This window comes from Lichenostomus cassidix, chromosome 5 (assembly GCF_008360975.1).
Source record: "Lichenostomus cassidix isolate B80296 chromosome 5, HeHo_3.0, whole genome shotgun sequence".
NCBI lineage: Eukaryota > Metazoa > Chordata > Aves > Passeriformes > Meliphagidae > Lichenostomus > Lichenostomus cassidix.
Genome location: NC_139486.1, coordinates 10415760 through 10430967, shown reverse-complemented (window position 1 = coordinate 10430967; position 15208 = coordinate 10415760). Strand labels below are relative to the sequence as shown.

Here is a 15208-nt window from a genome sequence, read left to right as displayed (position 1 = left end):
TTAAATAAAATTCTGCTTACCTTACAGAACACTGAATGTGGATCTGGGGACTTTCTTCTTCTGCATCTCCTTGCTTTTTCATTTCTCAGTAAGATTTCTGTTATTGTTAAGGCCAGCTTTTCATTAAGTGGTACTTAAAGGAGGAAGTGGAGAGCAGTCCTCAAGATCAGATTTTGCCATTAAGCTGAAATGTAGGAAGGGTTTGTTTGAAATGATCTTCAAGGATTGAATCTTTAGAGGGGAAGGAATTTTTTCTGTTGAAGATGCTTTGTAACTTTTACTTCAGAACCATCTATGCCACTTTTGAGCTTGTCATGGAAATCTCGGTTCTTTCCAATGCGATATCCACATGCCTGTTCTTTCCAGTGGTTTTCACTAGCACAGACTAGCTTGCATTACTCAGCCATTGCACAGACATTCTCTGAGTTGCCATGAGTTCTGCTTTGGAGTGCTAAGATGAGATTCAGACTTTATTAGCCCAAGTCTGCTTAGGATGGAGAAGTAATACACTCATTAGACCTGATTATCTCTAGACCAGACTAACTAGTCTGTTCTATATATCTTCACTGATGTTTGGCCTCTGAAGACATTCAATAGGGAGAGGATTTTCCTGGAGGACTGCACTTTTCAAGATGATGTAGAGAAAAGCTGTTTGGCAGCAGTGAGAGCAGCTGTGTCGAGGTGGGTTGCAAATAAGTGTAGGAGATCAAAACTCCTGCAGCTGTGTCTCTTGTTTAGCTGATTTAGAATGCCATAATGTTTAAGTTCAAGTCTGTGCTATTCTTCACAGGCATGCCTGTCTTAAGTAATTGTAAGTTACGTAAAAGGTGCTTCTAGAGGCTGAAAAAATGCAATTCCAGCATTTGTTCTGAAGCTGCCTCACACCAATTCCATTGCTGAGTGTAGTGCTTATTATCTTCCTCTTTGTTGCTAGTTAAGAAAACTGCTGTCACTATATTTCACTGTATTTTTCTGCTTTGGAGTTTTAGCCTTCTGGTACTTGTTTTAAGGCACTGCTATCGCTGTGTTCAGTAAAGTGTGTGTGCAGCCTGTCACAGGAGATAGCAGTTGTTATCTGCACCAGAAGCTGCAGGTCAGGGGAAGTGCTCACAATGGGATACACCCAGAAAATTCAGTGGGCAATCCTCCTGTGTCCTTCTGAAATGTGATCTCAAGGTGGTGCATTTGCTTTTTGACAAGGCTGGCTGAAACAACAGTTGTGGGAAAGAGAACGTGCAGTTTTCATGCTTCATTTTGTTCATTACTTGAAACTACTTAACATCTGCAGCTCTTCTAGTATTCCCATATTTTGGTTAGTTAACACAGAATTAGATATTTAATTATTTTTCAAAGAGGTGAAGAAATATATTCGACATTCAGTTAGGCAAGTAAAGTAACTACAACTATCATTAAGTTTTGAGAGTTTTTTAGAGTTATTCTATTTAAAAATAAAAGCACCATGGTATAAAAACTCACAGGTAGAGGATGCACATCACGATTTAGCCAGTACAAGCTGTGGTTGCACAGAGTAAGGAGACACTGTGGGATATCTGCTGGACACATCAGACCCTTTGACCTTGAATTAGGAGCTTGAAGGCCCCTCCCTATAAAGTATTACTATCTCCCTTCTTTCTGATGATGCTGTGAGCCGACAAGGTGCCAACCACCTCTCTTTGCAGACCAACCTAGCAGTCAGTTGCCTTCCCAGAGCTGGGTTGTGTCTTTCCTGCCTGGAGGTGTTTCCCTCTGCCACCTCCCCTGACATACTACACAAAAGTTCTGTGTTATTGGTCACAGCTGATATCCCAAAAAGTGGTTTGCTTTCCTTGGTAAGGCATTTAAGTTTCAAAAACTAAAGAGGTGCACTTTACTGGCATAGGCTGCATGAGAGGGTGTTTTGTTGATGCTTGTTAAAAGTGTGTTCATAAAAAAACCCAGAATCACTGATTGCTCAGAGCTTTGCTTATACAAGGTTTTTATTACCTACTGCTAAATTGCATTCTGTTTCATGGGAATTTGCATGTAGTGTTTACTTAACACACATTTCTGTAAAAAATTGTTATTCTCCTAATAGTTCAGTTCTTCAGTATGTTAGTGGTAATTACCGAGAGCTTATCTCCTACATTAAAATTTATAATCTTAGTTATAAAACAGAAGACCAAAAGACAGTTGGGCAAACCTGAGTAGGCCTGGAGTTTGTATGGTCTCTAAAGTGGTTACATGAAATTTAAATTATTTCTTTTTTTTTTAATTGCATCTAAGGGACAGTTGTACTAAATATTTTTAAAGTATTTTGTGGTTCTGATGAGAACATGTTGAAAAATTGAATGGGTTTGGTTTGGTCTTTTCTATGATTTGATACCATATGTTGTTGTCTTTCCCATGTTTCTGCAAGAAAAATGTTGGAATTAAAAATTTAATGCTAACAGAGGGGAGAGGTCAAGGAATTTACTCCTTGGCTTTGCTTAGTCTTCCAGATTGAGCTAGTCACAGCACAGTAGATACCTCCTTGTTTGGAAATACCCAAGTAATGCCTTTGTCCCTTTTATTTACTAAAGGCAGAAAGTGGGGGAAAGGGTCCTGTTGTTCTAAGGCTTCTGAGGAAAATAATGCTCCAGTTTTACAGACAACAAATAGTTAAGTTTTTCTGACAATTTAATGCCAGCTTTACTGAAGAACACATCAAGGAAGATCAAACAGATTCATCTTTCCTGCTCCCATATATTGCCTTGAACTTCTCTGCAGAGAAAAAAAGCAGCACTTAATTTAGCAAGCTAATGCTGAAAGAGCTTTATAACCTTTATTTAAATGAACCTCAGAAAATAACATATAAATAGGGCTGTGTTGGGAGAGAGTCTCTCTAAGTTGCATTCTTTGTTTATTGTCCCCATTAAGAGGGTCTGGATGCTGTTAGTCATGAAAATAGTCAGATTAGTCTGATTACACACATCATGCTCAAGAGTGTGAGAAGTATCTCTGATGTGACCTTCTTACAGCCTAGCCTGAATCAGCTGAAGGTATTGCTGATTTGTCATTTGAAGGCAAGGAGAACATTTGTGCTGAATGTAGCCACCAGCCTGTTATGAAAAGGATTGGGCATGGGCAGGCTGATAATGTTATGTTTAGTCTTCCTTATCCTGGATATTTGCAGCAGAACAGAGATAGTGGAGGTTTGCTGGTACATGGACTCTGTGCTCCTGAAAAGTGACGTGGAAAATGTTCTGGTCCCTTTTTTGTGTGCGTGTGTTTGTCCTTTCTTCCTTGACAAGGAACTTTAACCATTTGAGTTCAGCTAGGACCAATAAGACAAAATGTTTGAGTAGTATGTAGGGAAGAGTGGGTAGGAAACGTCTTAGTTTCTGCTTTGGATTTTGTTTGATACTATTGTTTAAATTAAATTCTTACACTGAAATTTTTCCTCTGTGGTTTACGGAAAGAAAGGAAATAACTTGCACAGAATTATAAAGGTAATGGATAATTTGATTATTTAAATATGTTTAGCATAGACATTGTTTCTTGATATTGTTTAACAATTTGCCAGTTATATCCATTCCTTCAAGTTTACTTTATTTTATCAACACTATTTTCTCAACAGACATGTGGCACGCTCTTTTTTGTTCTTTCTATTTGTAGCAGACAACAAATATATCCACAGCTCTTAGTATATTGTTTTAATGTTGAGAATGACTTAGTTAGTAGTGTTGCAGTCCGTGGTTGTAATGGGAGATCCTTCATGTAAAAAGACAGTGACTAGAGTGTTTGTAGCCAAGGCACAAGACCAGAGGATGGGCAATCTGCATTCTGTTCTTGGCTGAAACAGGCAGACTTCTGGGGTTTTTAGAGTTTAGAAATTTTTGGGACCCCAAGTAAAAGGAAAACAGTGTTCCACTATTTTTTATCAAGTAACAGAGGATGCATTAATGATCCATGACAAGTTGATCTCCCGCAGTGATGAATATTGTGGATGAATGTGTAAACAGAGTTTGGTGTGTCAGCGTCAGAGGAGGAAGCCTGAGACACTGCTGCAAGGTTCTTTAAAATTCCAAATTCTCCAGTAAATTACAAATAGGACACGTTTCACAGTCAAGGTATATAAATCTCATGAATGCTGTTGGAATTTAAGCCAGCTGAGTAAGGGCTATGCTGAAATAATTTATTAATTTTCATGGTTATCAGTCTCTGAAATGTTATCAGCAGGTTTATGAATTTGCACAGACAACTCTCTTTAGTGCTGTGAGAGAACTCTATTTAACCTTTAACTGCAACTGTAGAGATTTTCTTGTTATATAGATTATATAATACTTAAAGCATGCTTTTGGTAATTAAAACTTAGCGAAAATGGGAGATAGCTGAGATAGTATCGGCATGATTGTTCCAAGAAAATGGTATATTATGTCAAGAAAATTTAAAATTAATTTTATCCACGTAACTGTGGTAACCATGAGAGTTACCTTAAAGAACAACAACCTTCTTGATGTACATGGCTGCTTTCTGGGTAAAAAATAACCCAGAGGTCAAACCTTTGCAACAGGCTCTAAGAATTGCCTATATTTGTTTCCAGTGTCTTGTCCCTGGTTTGTGCCAAAAGCTGCTGTGTATAATGATGTTGCTATGTGTCCTGTCAGCTGTGTCCTTTACTGGCTGTTCCACAGCAGAAAGCTGGGAGGTGGAGGTGAATTGCCTGGATCCTTTGCAGTAGGAGTGAGTAAGAAGATTGTTTTATTGATGTGAGGTTACCAGGCTAAGTAGCCTGAAGAAGGAAGAAAAGCTGGAAATAAAATACCGAGAGAGGTAGGGAAACTTAAGGAGGAAATGAGCTCACTTAGAAAAGCCAAGAATAAGAAGAGTATTTACCAAGCTTGTAAACACATTACTTTGAATTTGATCATATTCATTTGTTTCTTAGATGTGTAGGTGCTGCAGAATAGGGTAGAAGTAATTGCTTTGATTACACTTGAGCTTGCAGTGGTATCAGGAGCAATTCAGCTGGGATTCATGCAACTCCTTTCCTGGCACTCCGTTGGGGTGTTTTATCTGCTTTTCTTAGCCTCCACTACCTGTCAATCTGTAGTTAATGCACAGGCTTGGGTACTAGGTGTAAACACTCAGTGTTTTTTGATGGAAATACTCCTCCAGCTCTCTCTGAGAATGCTTTTCTAGACAAAAGACAGTGTAAGAAAGACATGGTATTGTGACATACAAGAGTGGGGAGCAAGGTGCACAAATCCCAACAGTTCAGCAGCAAAAGTCCCACTGAGGTGTCAGGCACAGTTTGTGAAGGACTCTGGTTGGAACATGAAGTGTATTGCAGAGCACAGGCAGACACACTGTCAGTCTGTGGTGTGGAGGAGATGGGGGAAGGTGGCAGAAAGTCCTGGATCTGGGGGAGAGGTGGCTGTTCAGAAGAATGAGGTAAGAAGGAAGTAAGTGGAATTTAAAAAAATAAAATATTAAAAAAAAATATGGAAGGCAAGGGTCTCCTTATGCAGTACTTCAGCCTGCACAAGCTAATAATTGCTCAGCTCCTGTATGTGAAAACATGGGACTGCAAGAGTAAACTCTGGAGAGGGATGTGAGATGGAGCTGGAAGCTGCACAGTGGTGAGGCACTTCCCCATGACAGGAGTGTGGGGAGATGAGCAGGGAGAAGTGGAAAGTGAGAGCCAAGGCAGCTGTAGAAAGAAGCAAATAAAAAATGGAGGGGAGAAATGGAAACAGGGTCAGGAGTAAGGAAAACTTGCAGCAAAGGGGCAGAAACTCCAAATGGGGAAATTGTGTGGAGCTTTGGGGTGTTTTGTTTTTAGTGTAGTTTGAGCATTCGGTGGGTTGGTTAGTTTTGGACATTTGGAGGTTTTTTGGTGTAGTTTGTTGTTGTGGGGTTGGGGATTTTTTTTTGATTGGTTGAGGTTGTTTTTTTTAATACAGTAGTTTAATACCAATCTGAAAGTAGCTAAGCAGCTATATATTCTATTTAGTTAGTGCTTTTCAAGACAATTAGTGGCTCAATTTGTAAGGGTTCAAACTGCAGCCACTTGTGAATTTTCTGTGACCACAGGTAAACACTTGATCAAGCCTCTACCAGCCTCAAGCTTCGAACAGAGGGCAAATACTTAATGAGAGGAAAAACATGAAAGGATAGTCTTTCCAAGGCCTTGAAACCTGAATAGACAGGATTGATTTGATGATGCAAGTCAGACATGGTTGTAGCTTGGCCAGACCCAAGTCAGCACCAGAATTTTAAAGGCGAAACCCAGGCGGGTAATTGTTATGTACACAGAAGGCCCACCTGGGACTGGGTTGTGTGCTTATATATACATGCAGATCATGCTTCTTTATCCCTAGGTTTATACATAGAAAGAGCTATTTGCTCTTCTGTTTAGCACTCTGGAAATTCAGCTTATGCCCATGAGGCTAAAGCAGGGAATGCAGTGCTGCTTTGTGAGGTGATGAGGTATTTCAGACATCATACTGTCTTCTGCAGTGCCTTTATTAGGCTGGTGTGGAGAAAAACTTAAAAAAAAATTTATATCTTTAATTAAAGTGCATGTTTTGCAGGATATTTGCAATCATCCAACCTGTTGGCTGATGTATTTTGCAACAAAATCACGATTGTTATGATGTCAGTACCACTGATTTTGAGCAGTAGTTAAGGCAAATCTCTGTAGAAGCAGGTGGAGTAAAGACATGCCTGGGAGCAGAATGGGAAGTGTGTTTCACTTGTGTTTGCCAGCAGGTAGTGTTGTGGATCCTCTCCTGCAGGTGTGGCTGCTCCAGTACTGCAGGGCTTTGCAGTGAGTTCCATGGCTGTATTCCTGTAGAATGGAGTACAGGCAAGAAGGCAGATCATAATTTCATTGCAAAGAGGAGACCATAAAAATGTGCTGCTTTAGAATATGCTTAGAAATAAAATGCAGATTTAGTAATGTTAGGAAAACTTTCTGTAAGGCAAGAGGAAAATACTGCATTTTGTGCATTTCATTGGAAGAGTTCCCTTTTGCAACTTGCAATTGAAACTGTGTCTGATTGGAACAGCAGTGGTTAAGCAAACATTAACATTATTAGACTTGAATGCTGAACATTATGTATGAATATCGTTATCAGTAATGATACATTCATTCATATTCCTTTTATACTTACAAAGGGATTGACTTTTTGGAAAATGGATAATTTTGTACAATAGCACATAAAATCTGAGTTAACATTTCTCCCTGTCTTTAGTATGTGGTAAATATTTTACTTCTCTTGTGTACTTCTATGAAAAACAAGTGCTACAATAGTACAAAGATACAGTAGTACAAAGTTTAAATACTGTGCTTAATTTTTATAGCCAGTAGGAATCAACTTGGTCAGCATTCATTCAAGTCCAAATGATCAGATGTTGTGGGCAATTGATAGCAAATGGAATGTCCATGTACGAGTTGGAATTACAGATGAAATGCCTGTAGGCACTGACTGGGAACATGTACCAGGTAAAAATTAATACATCAGTTCCTTGTTGTTTCTGCCACTTTCTTAGTGGTTTAGTTTTATTTTTTTTTTCTTGTTGCTTTTTAAATTGGATAGTAATGCTTAAATATTTTATTTTTTTTGCAATCAAGTGTTTGATAAGGGTTATCTTATAAAGATGACCTTGGTTTTACTTAAAAACACTGAGTAGCTAACTGGGAGAAATAAAATGTTTTTTTATGAATTTATGTTGTGTTATTTCAGGCTGCTGCCGCTGACTTAGTAAGTGGTGCAGTTCCCTTTCAGTTAAAACTAAATCAAGATTCCTAAGCTGTAGGAGACTATTGTATTGTGGGGTTTCGTATTTAATTGTGATATCAAATGAGGTTTCTGTCTAGATGTGGGTGACAAAAACCTAATGCTATTTTGCACATCTTTCTACTAATCCTGTGTGCTGGATATCTTGTGGATTAGGTAATTACAATTTTGCCTTGCCTTTAAATAAAACTAAATTTTGTTTCTTTCTACATAACTGCTCATTGATGCTGCCTGCATTTTATAGATTTGTCACTGCATTAACCCATGGCACTTAATTGCAGAGTACTTGTGAAGAAGGGGGGAAAGTCCAAAATGTCCATAATATTAACCATTTTTAGACAAATTAAGATTGTAATTGTTGGCTTATTCCCCATGTGGTATTCACATACAGTGGAGGCTCCAAAAGCATGTTATGAATGTCCTGTAATTGGATGTTTTTTGTGGCTGTGGCCACATTACAAACTGTATCCATGGTGGGCTAACCCGTAGGGTCAATAGATCCCTCTTAAAAAGATGTTTTTGTTCACCAGTCTTCATGTAAGAATATATAAAAACTATTGCAGTCTTGATGTCTGCTCTTAATGTACTTTCTGCGAGTGTATTTAGTGTCTAGGAAAGGCTGATTGTTCGCTGCTCATGTCCAATTCCCTGTAGGTCTGCAGGCCTGCCAGCTGGCTCTGAGCACCAGGACTGTGTGGGCACGCTGCCCCAACGGAGATGTTGCTCGTCGCTACGGCGTCACTGACAAGAATCCTGCTGGAGACTACTGGAAGAAGATTCCTGGAAATGTTTCACGTTTAACAGGCAAGTTGGTTCTGCATGACTGTCTGTCCAAAACTGTTGTGATGTCTGCTTTGATTTCTGCCTGATGGTGTTCAAGCTGACCATATGCAGGGAGAGCTGCACGCCCTGTGTTTCAATAAGGGTGCTTTTATCACATTAGTAAAAACCTTTTCTGGGTATAATTGGGAAAACAGATCCAAATATTATTTATTCAATGTTTAGAATTGGAACCTGCTACTGTAATTAAAAGATGGTAATTTATGCTTTGCAGTGACCCCTCTAGATGAACTGTGGGCGATCAGTACTTCAGGATCTCTACTCCAGCGCCTCACTAAGACCTTTAGCCATTCCCATAGTTTGCAGAAAAATAATGACACCTCTGTTCTGCTTCACCCTGATGATTTTGAAGATGAATGGGAAGTCATATGAAGTCTGTCAAGCTTTTGAAGCAGTGAAAAAAACCAGAGGACAGAATTTCTGTAATGTATGTACAGAATATAGGATCTAAAAGCCACTCATATTGGACCTATGATATTAGCACTTTTGTATTGGAAAACTGAGCTGTTAAATAGCCCCCAAGCTGTGAGTTCTGATGTTTTGTTACATAATTTTTTGGGAGACTCTTTAGGTGTGGCATACTGCAATTGTTATACCGTACTACTGTAGAAGCTCCTTTGGAAATATAACTCTTAAGCTAACCTTACTAGCAATGAATGTGAGTACTTCACGACAGCATGCACACTAATGTACTGATTTTGAGAAGGAATTCTGTTGCATTAAATATTTCTCTACAGCGGAAACATTAAGCATTTCTCAGTTTCTTCTTGTACTTGGAACTCCATACCATACTGATGGGATCACTCCCTGACTGTTGTACATATATTTAGAATTATTTTTCCTTGCAGCATGGAAGAAAATATGGTGAAGTGTTTCTTAGTAAGATCTGAGAACATCATGATTACACAGTATTGGTGTTGAAATGAGCTTAGTTTGATCCATTTTCATATAAATAATTGCAAGGCTATACTAACCTTCCATTTCCAGAAATTTTGTTCATAATTTGGCTTCATTCACAAGGCAGAAGTTTAGATTACACCTAATATCAGGGGGACTTTTGCCCATTTCCATAGCCATCAGGAAGCTGAGAGAGTTTTGGGGGGGAGTCCCAGTTTGGAATAGGGAGAGGTTGCCTGTTGGGTTTGTAGTACAAAGCAGGAATGTACAAGGCAGCTTTCATAATTCCTGTTGTGCTGTATTTGTGCCTCCAGCCAGTGCTTTAACATTTGGACTCATATTGTTTTGAGTACCAAACTTAGATGTATTAAGAAATAAAATGGTAATTGATAGAATTACCTATATATCCCATTAAAAATTGTGATATTGTGAGAAAATACTTAACAATATTCTGATTTTTAGCTATGTTAGCTAAATTTTGAAGTGTCTTATACTTAACAGATGTTGCAACAGGAATATGTGATGAACTGAGAAGTAACCTAAGTTAATCATTGCAGTTTATTTTTCTTTATACTAAATCTTCTTTGCAAGATACCTCATCTTTTTTAAGCAATAGAACTATAGATGAGAGAACCTGAGTTCAGTATGTAGGCAGAGGAGTAATTTTATGTTTATTCTAAGCTTATAAATCATCAGAATGTTTTATGCAGCTGCTAACCAATACTGTAAAAGAGCCAGCTTCAGGAAAGGCCAAGAGTTGAAAAGTGGGGATGTTTCTGTTTTCAGAACTTAACACATATGGAAAAGGATGTGTTTTTTTTTTTTTAACCTCTGTTCTCTTTCAGTATAGTTCATGCATGTACTGCACTAAACTTGGAACAAACATGGTGCAGGGTGAGAATGTGAACTGGTGGAGAGAGAACCAAGTTATGTTCTGGTTTTTGGTAGCACTTGTGATACTGGCTGTCAGTTCTCAGTCCAATCTCAGTCGTACAGGAAGGACAGATTTATTTCCCTTTTACAGATGATATATTTGCTTCTTTGCTATCTCATCTCATCTCTATACAGAGATTACCCCAGAGGGATTCTTTTAGCCTGTCTAGAAGTGGATGGTAATGGAATCAGCTTGTGAAGTAACCCAGTCTGTTTAATGCAAGCATTGCTTGGTGTCTTGAGGACCCCAAAGAAGCTGAAATTCAGCTTAAAAGTATCTTGTGGCAACTCTGAGTTAATCACTTTGGAGAAAGGACATGAGTACTTCTCTGTGCCCTCCAAGCACCAGATGCTTGAGTACAATGGCATTATTTAATAGTGACACTTTTGTATTACATTTTTCAAGGTCATCTTAGTAATGGTTTGAGCTTGCTAGTTGTTTATTTACTGTATAATACTGTTCTTGCTATGATCGTTAATATTAAATTGGTGTCAAGAGCTCTTACAGACTACTTTTTAGGGTAGTTCCAATGAAATTAGGATGGGATTTTTTTACTTTTATTTCTGTATTTAGGTTTTTGGTTTTGTTTGTGCTTTAAGACAAGTGCAATAAATTAGATTTTTAAGAAATAAATTGCCGTGGTAAGACTCATCTGTTGTATGATTTACAAGAGAGTTCACTATGTCTGGCAATTGTCTTGTTGTGAAAGACTGTGCTTATGAAATCCCTGCCTAATATTGCCCCAGACAACCTGGTAATGACAATGTAAGGACCTGGATACTATGAAGTTTATTATATATTTTTTTTAATTGTGACTGGTGTCAAGCCAGCAAAATGTTCATCTTCCAAGCAAGGACAATTAAACATGTCTCCTATCTCAATATTAAGCTTGTTGCCTCCATTTTAAGATAGTCTTGCTGTAATAGGAGTAAGCAAATTCCTTTCCTTACATGCTGAACAAAATTTGCACGTTGAATATTTTAGCTCTCAGTGAAAAATACACATTTGTGGTTCCAGCTAGAAAATGGTGAATGTACCACGTGTGCTGTAACTGCACCCTTCCTTGAATTTTGCATTATCTGAGCACTTCCTGTGTTTCTGGCATTTTTCTGGAACTGCAGCTGGGGCTTAAAACAGAACACCTTGGCTTCGCTTCCCTAAGGAGAGAGCTGTTTCCTGGCTGAGTTGGGACCTGGGTAACTTCACACAAGAAAACATAGCAGTGATTAATGAGCCTTCTGACTCTTAAACACACTTCCAGCCCCAGGAATTCTGTTCAGATTCAGATGGCAGTGTCCTTGCTAATTATCATCGCTTTTATCTTGACAAACTGGTTCAGCTGCTTCCCTGACTCCTGCAGGGAAACAGTACTCTCCTTACAGCACTGGCTCCTTACTCTTATGCAGGAGTAATCCTTGTGTCACAGCATCAGGAAGATGACTGGATGAGTTGTTGTGAAACAGCCATTCTAGATAGATGAGAAACTCTTGGTTTTGTCTAACAGCAATAAAAACAAATAGTAGCATGCTAAATGGTACAGAGAAAATCTTTCACTAATGAGTGTAAAAGAAAATGCATTAATTGTTTAAGTAAGATAATAAAACTGTTGATAAGAAACATTGCTCCTACTACTAAGAAAATTACAAGGAGAAGCCCTTCATTGTGAACTTGGGTCATTGTCTAAACATAGCTTTATTGTGCAGGTACAAAGTTTCTTCAGCCTTTGTTACCTGTTCAAAGAGTGTCTGATGGAGTGGACCAGAATCCCCCTTCTTCCCACACACTTGTGAACATCAGAACCCCATAACTCCTCTACATTACTTTTCAATAGATGAGTTCTGCCAAGCATTTCAAAGACACTTGTGGGTTATTTCAGACTTGTGTGACATTCTGGTTTATATTTTTGCTTTTCTATTAAAACACCCTTTAATGAGTGAGCTGTTGCTGGTTGTTCCTGTGAGTTCTGGATAGTTTTCAAGGAACAACCTTGATACACCTTTTCAGTAAATGCTGTTCTGAGTATAAAGGCTTCTTGAAATTTAAGTGTTTGTATGCCTATGGCTTTGCCTGGTTAATTAGCAATTAGTGAAGCACAAATTAATTGTGAAGGTATGGAGTTGTCCTCATTACCTTGGTGTAAGTTCTCAGGTCTCCAGTTTTTACATTAACTGGCCCTGGCTACTTCCCATCCCTACTGTCAGGAGTAGAGAGGTAAGACTGGATTGAGGATTTCCTGTTATAAAATGTGAGATCCAAGTTTTATTCCTCTTGCAGCATTCTTGAAAGCAAAAGTTACATGTTGGAAATAGTGTTATGGTGGCAAGTAGCCAGCAGAGAAAGCTGATGGATGCCTTGCCAAACAAAGTAGATCACCCCGATTGTTTGATAATGAGTTATTGTAGTTAAAAATAATCACTCACACATCGTAATATAGAGAACTAGCTTTGAATTACTGGAAAGTGAAAGTTGAGTTGCAGTCACTATCTTTTGTGAATTACTACAACCAGAGCTCCACCAATAAAGATTAAAATGTCATGTTAAATGAAATTATCTCCCGAGTCTGCTGAATAGCAATACCTAGGTTTATCAGTTATGCATTTCTCACAGCTTGAAATCAAGATGGGAAATGAGGTTTGGGGTCAATGCAGGAAATGTTTTAGAGTATTCTGTGGCTGGTATCACACTAGAAGCTGGGTAAAATTACCATGATAATTTCTTTGGTCTTTGAGTCTACCTGACTTAAAATTTATTTAAATACATCGATCAAATTGTTATATTAGCCATAAGGTTAAAATCTTGCTTCATGCTAGTGGAGGAAAAAAGCGTAGAAAAAGTAAAGATTTGTTTGAAAATCTTTATGTTCTTATGGATGGTGGACTTTTTATATACGTGTGTGTATATGTATATATATGCACATATATAAAAGCTTTGATTTCTATTCTGTAAAAGTTAGTAATGATAATAAAATACCAAAAAGTACTAAATCCTCTAAACTGAAAAATGCCCTTTCCATTTTGGCCCTCAGAAATTATTTCTAAATGCAGGGATTTTTATAGCCTGTGATTCTGATAGAGGCATTGAATAGTACACAGCTGAACAGCACTGAGTGGAGCTGCAGTTACAGATTAATCTATCCAACATTATTTGCTATTTCTGATACAGGAGAAACCACTGACTTGTTTTCCTATTTTAATACACTTTTCTCATAACCTCAGCTGAGATACGCTTAGAGCAGATAAAGGAAGGAGACTTCAATTTACAACACTTGTGTTTTGAATCTCATATCCAGAGAAAATGTACCCAAAGATGTGCACAGAATTGTATTAACATCCTGGACTCACCATCCTGGGTTTGCACAAGTGACTGTGTGCTTTATTTGTATTCAGTGGACCTGCTGTCTAATCAGTGTGGGGAGCCTTTGCCAAGAGCTCTCTGCTGTTAAGGGTGTGCAGAGGTATCTTGTGTATGGAATGGAGAAGTGACACAGGTGTTAACATCTCTTAGAGCATGAAATGAGAATACTCAACAGATGACTCCTTGCTGAGGCTGTCAGGCAGCTATATTTTTCCCTAAATGTGGGCTGGATGAGTTTAAGCTAAGCCCTGCAGGGTCAGGTGAAAGATCAAGCTGACTAGATCGCTCCCAGAAAAAAAGTACAAGGCTGGGAGGAAAGTTCCAGGGAAGCCCCCAGCAGAATTCCTGGCACATGTGCCTCGCTGCAGAGCAGGGGGATGTACCACAGAGAATGAATTTGCTTGAGCTGCAGGGAAAAAACTGCAACTGCCAGCAAGAAACCCCACAATCCCTGGTTGTTCTAGAGAACAGACCAGCCAGCTGATCATGGGAAGTGCAAAGTAAGTAGGGTAATTGCTAGAATGACTGAGATTTTACTTGCTCAGCTCCCACGCTTCTCTTGCTAAATCCGTTCTGTGCCTCAGCAGATGGGCTAAGGTCTGTTCCTTCCGTGAGCCGCACCCAGCGCTCCAAATTGGGAATAGAAACATGTGAAGCAATGGGCTTGCACTTTGGTCCATGGTGCTGTGGTGAAAGTCAGACCTTTGAAGTTAAGGAGAACATGGTAAACGATCAGTGTAACACTTTGAAATAACATGTTTAGCACTGTTGGTTCTCTTCCTAATTGCTGTAATAATAATGCTGACCTTGTTAAATATTAACGTTGATGCCATAGGTGCTTGTGTAGGAGATCTGTTGGGCTTCAGGTCTAATTAGCTGGCTACTTAAAATACTGTCAACATGAGGCCTGTTTAAAACCACAGCAAAAATATCTGAAATGCTTGTTTGTCCATACTAGGAATGGATACATTGGGGAGATGAACCTCCTTGCTTTTAAGGCCTGCTGATGGCTTTTCATACTGTTTTTGCTTAGTGGAGAGATCTTTCTCTTGTCTTTTCATGCATTTGCATGATGCCTATATAGAGCAAATCCTTTGAGGAAAACACAGGCAACTGAGTGTTTTGTATGGCACCTTCTTTCCGTCCTCCCCATTTTGCCATTTCTAATTGCTGTAGGATGGGAGTTGAGGTCCAGGGGGGTAGTGAATCAGCTCCTTCTACTTCAGTTTTAAAAAAAAAGCAGAGCTTAAAGGAGCAGGTTTTTGTGTCAACTTCAACCTCGTCCTTAGTCCTTTACGGCATGTTTTTCACCATTGCTGGCTGCTTGCAATATAGTGACTTCTTAAACCTGATTTTAATAGAAGACTTTTGAGATAGAAGGTAACAGATGTTTGATTTTTTGGGTTTTTTTATGGGTGAG

The 15208-nt window shown here is 38.7% G+C and overlaps 1 protein-coding gene across 4 annotated transcripts in view; it reads left to right on the top strand.

The window, feature by feature from the left end:
* Positions 1–11067, top strand: part of TECPR2 (tectonin beta-propeller repeat containing 2) — a 42432-nt gene extending 31365 nt beyond the window's left edge. For 2 of the 4 annotated variants that reach the window (XM_085061326.1, XM_085061327.1), the window contains 3 exons: positions 7327–7468; positions 8418–8567; positions 8818–11067. In XM_085061326.1, the coding sequence (XP_084917452.1) occupies positions 7327–7468; positions 8418–8567; positions 8818–8975 (450 nt within the window). In that variant the 3' untranslated portion in view covers positions 8976–11067. Of the gene's footprint in view, positions 1–586; positions 682–7326; positions 7469–8417; positions 8568–8817 lie in introns of those variants that run through there. The other 2 variants (XM_085061328.1, XM_085061329.1) reach the window with 2 other exon arrangements.
* Positions 11068–15208: the final 4141 nt, after the last annotated feature.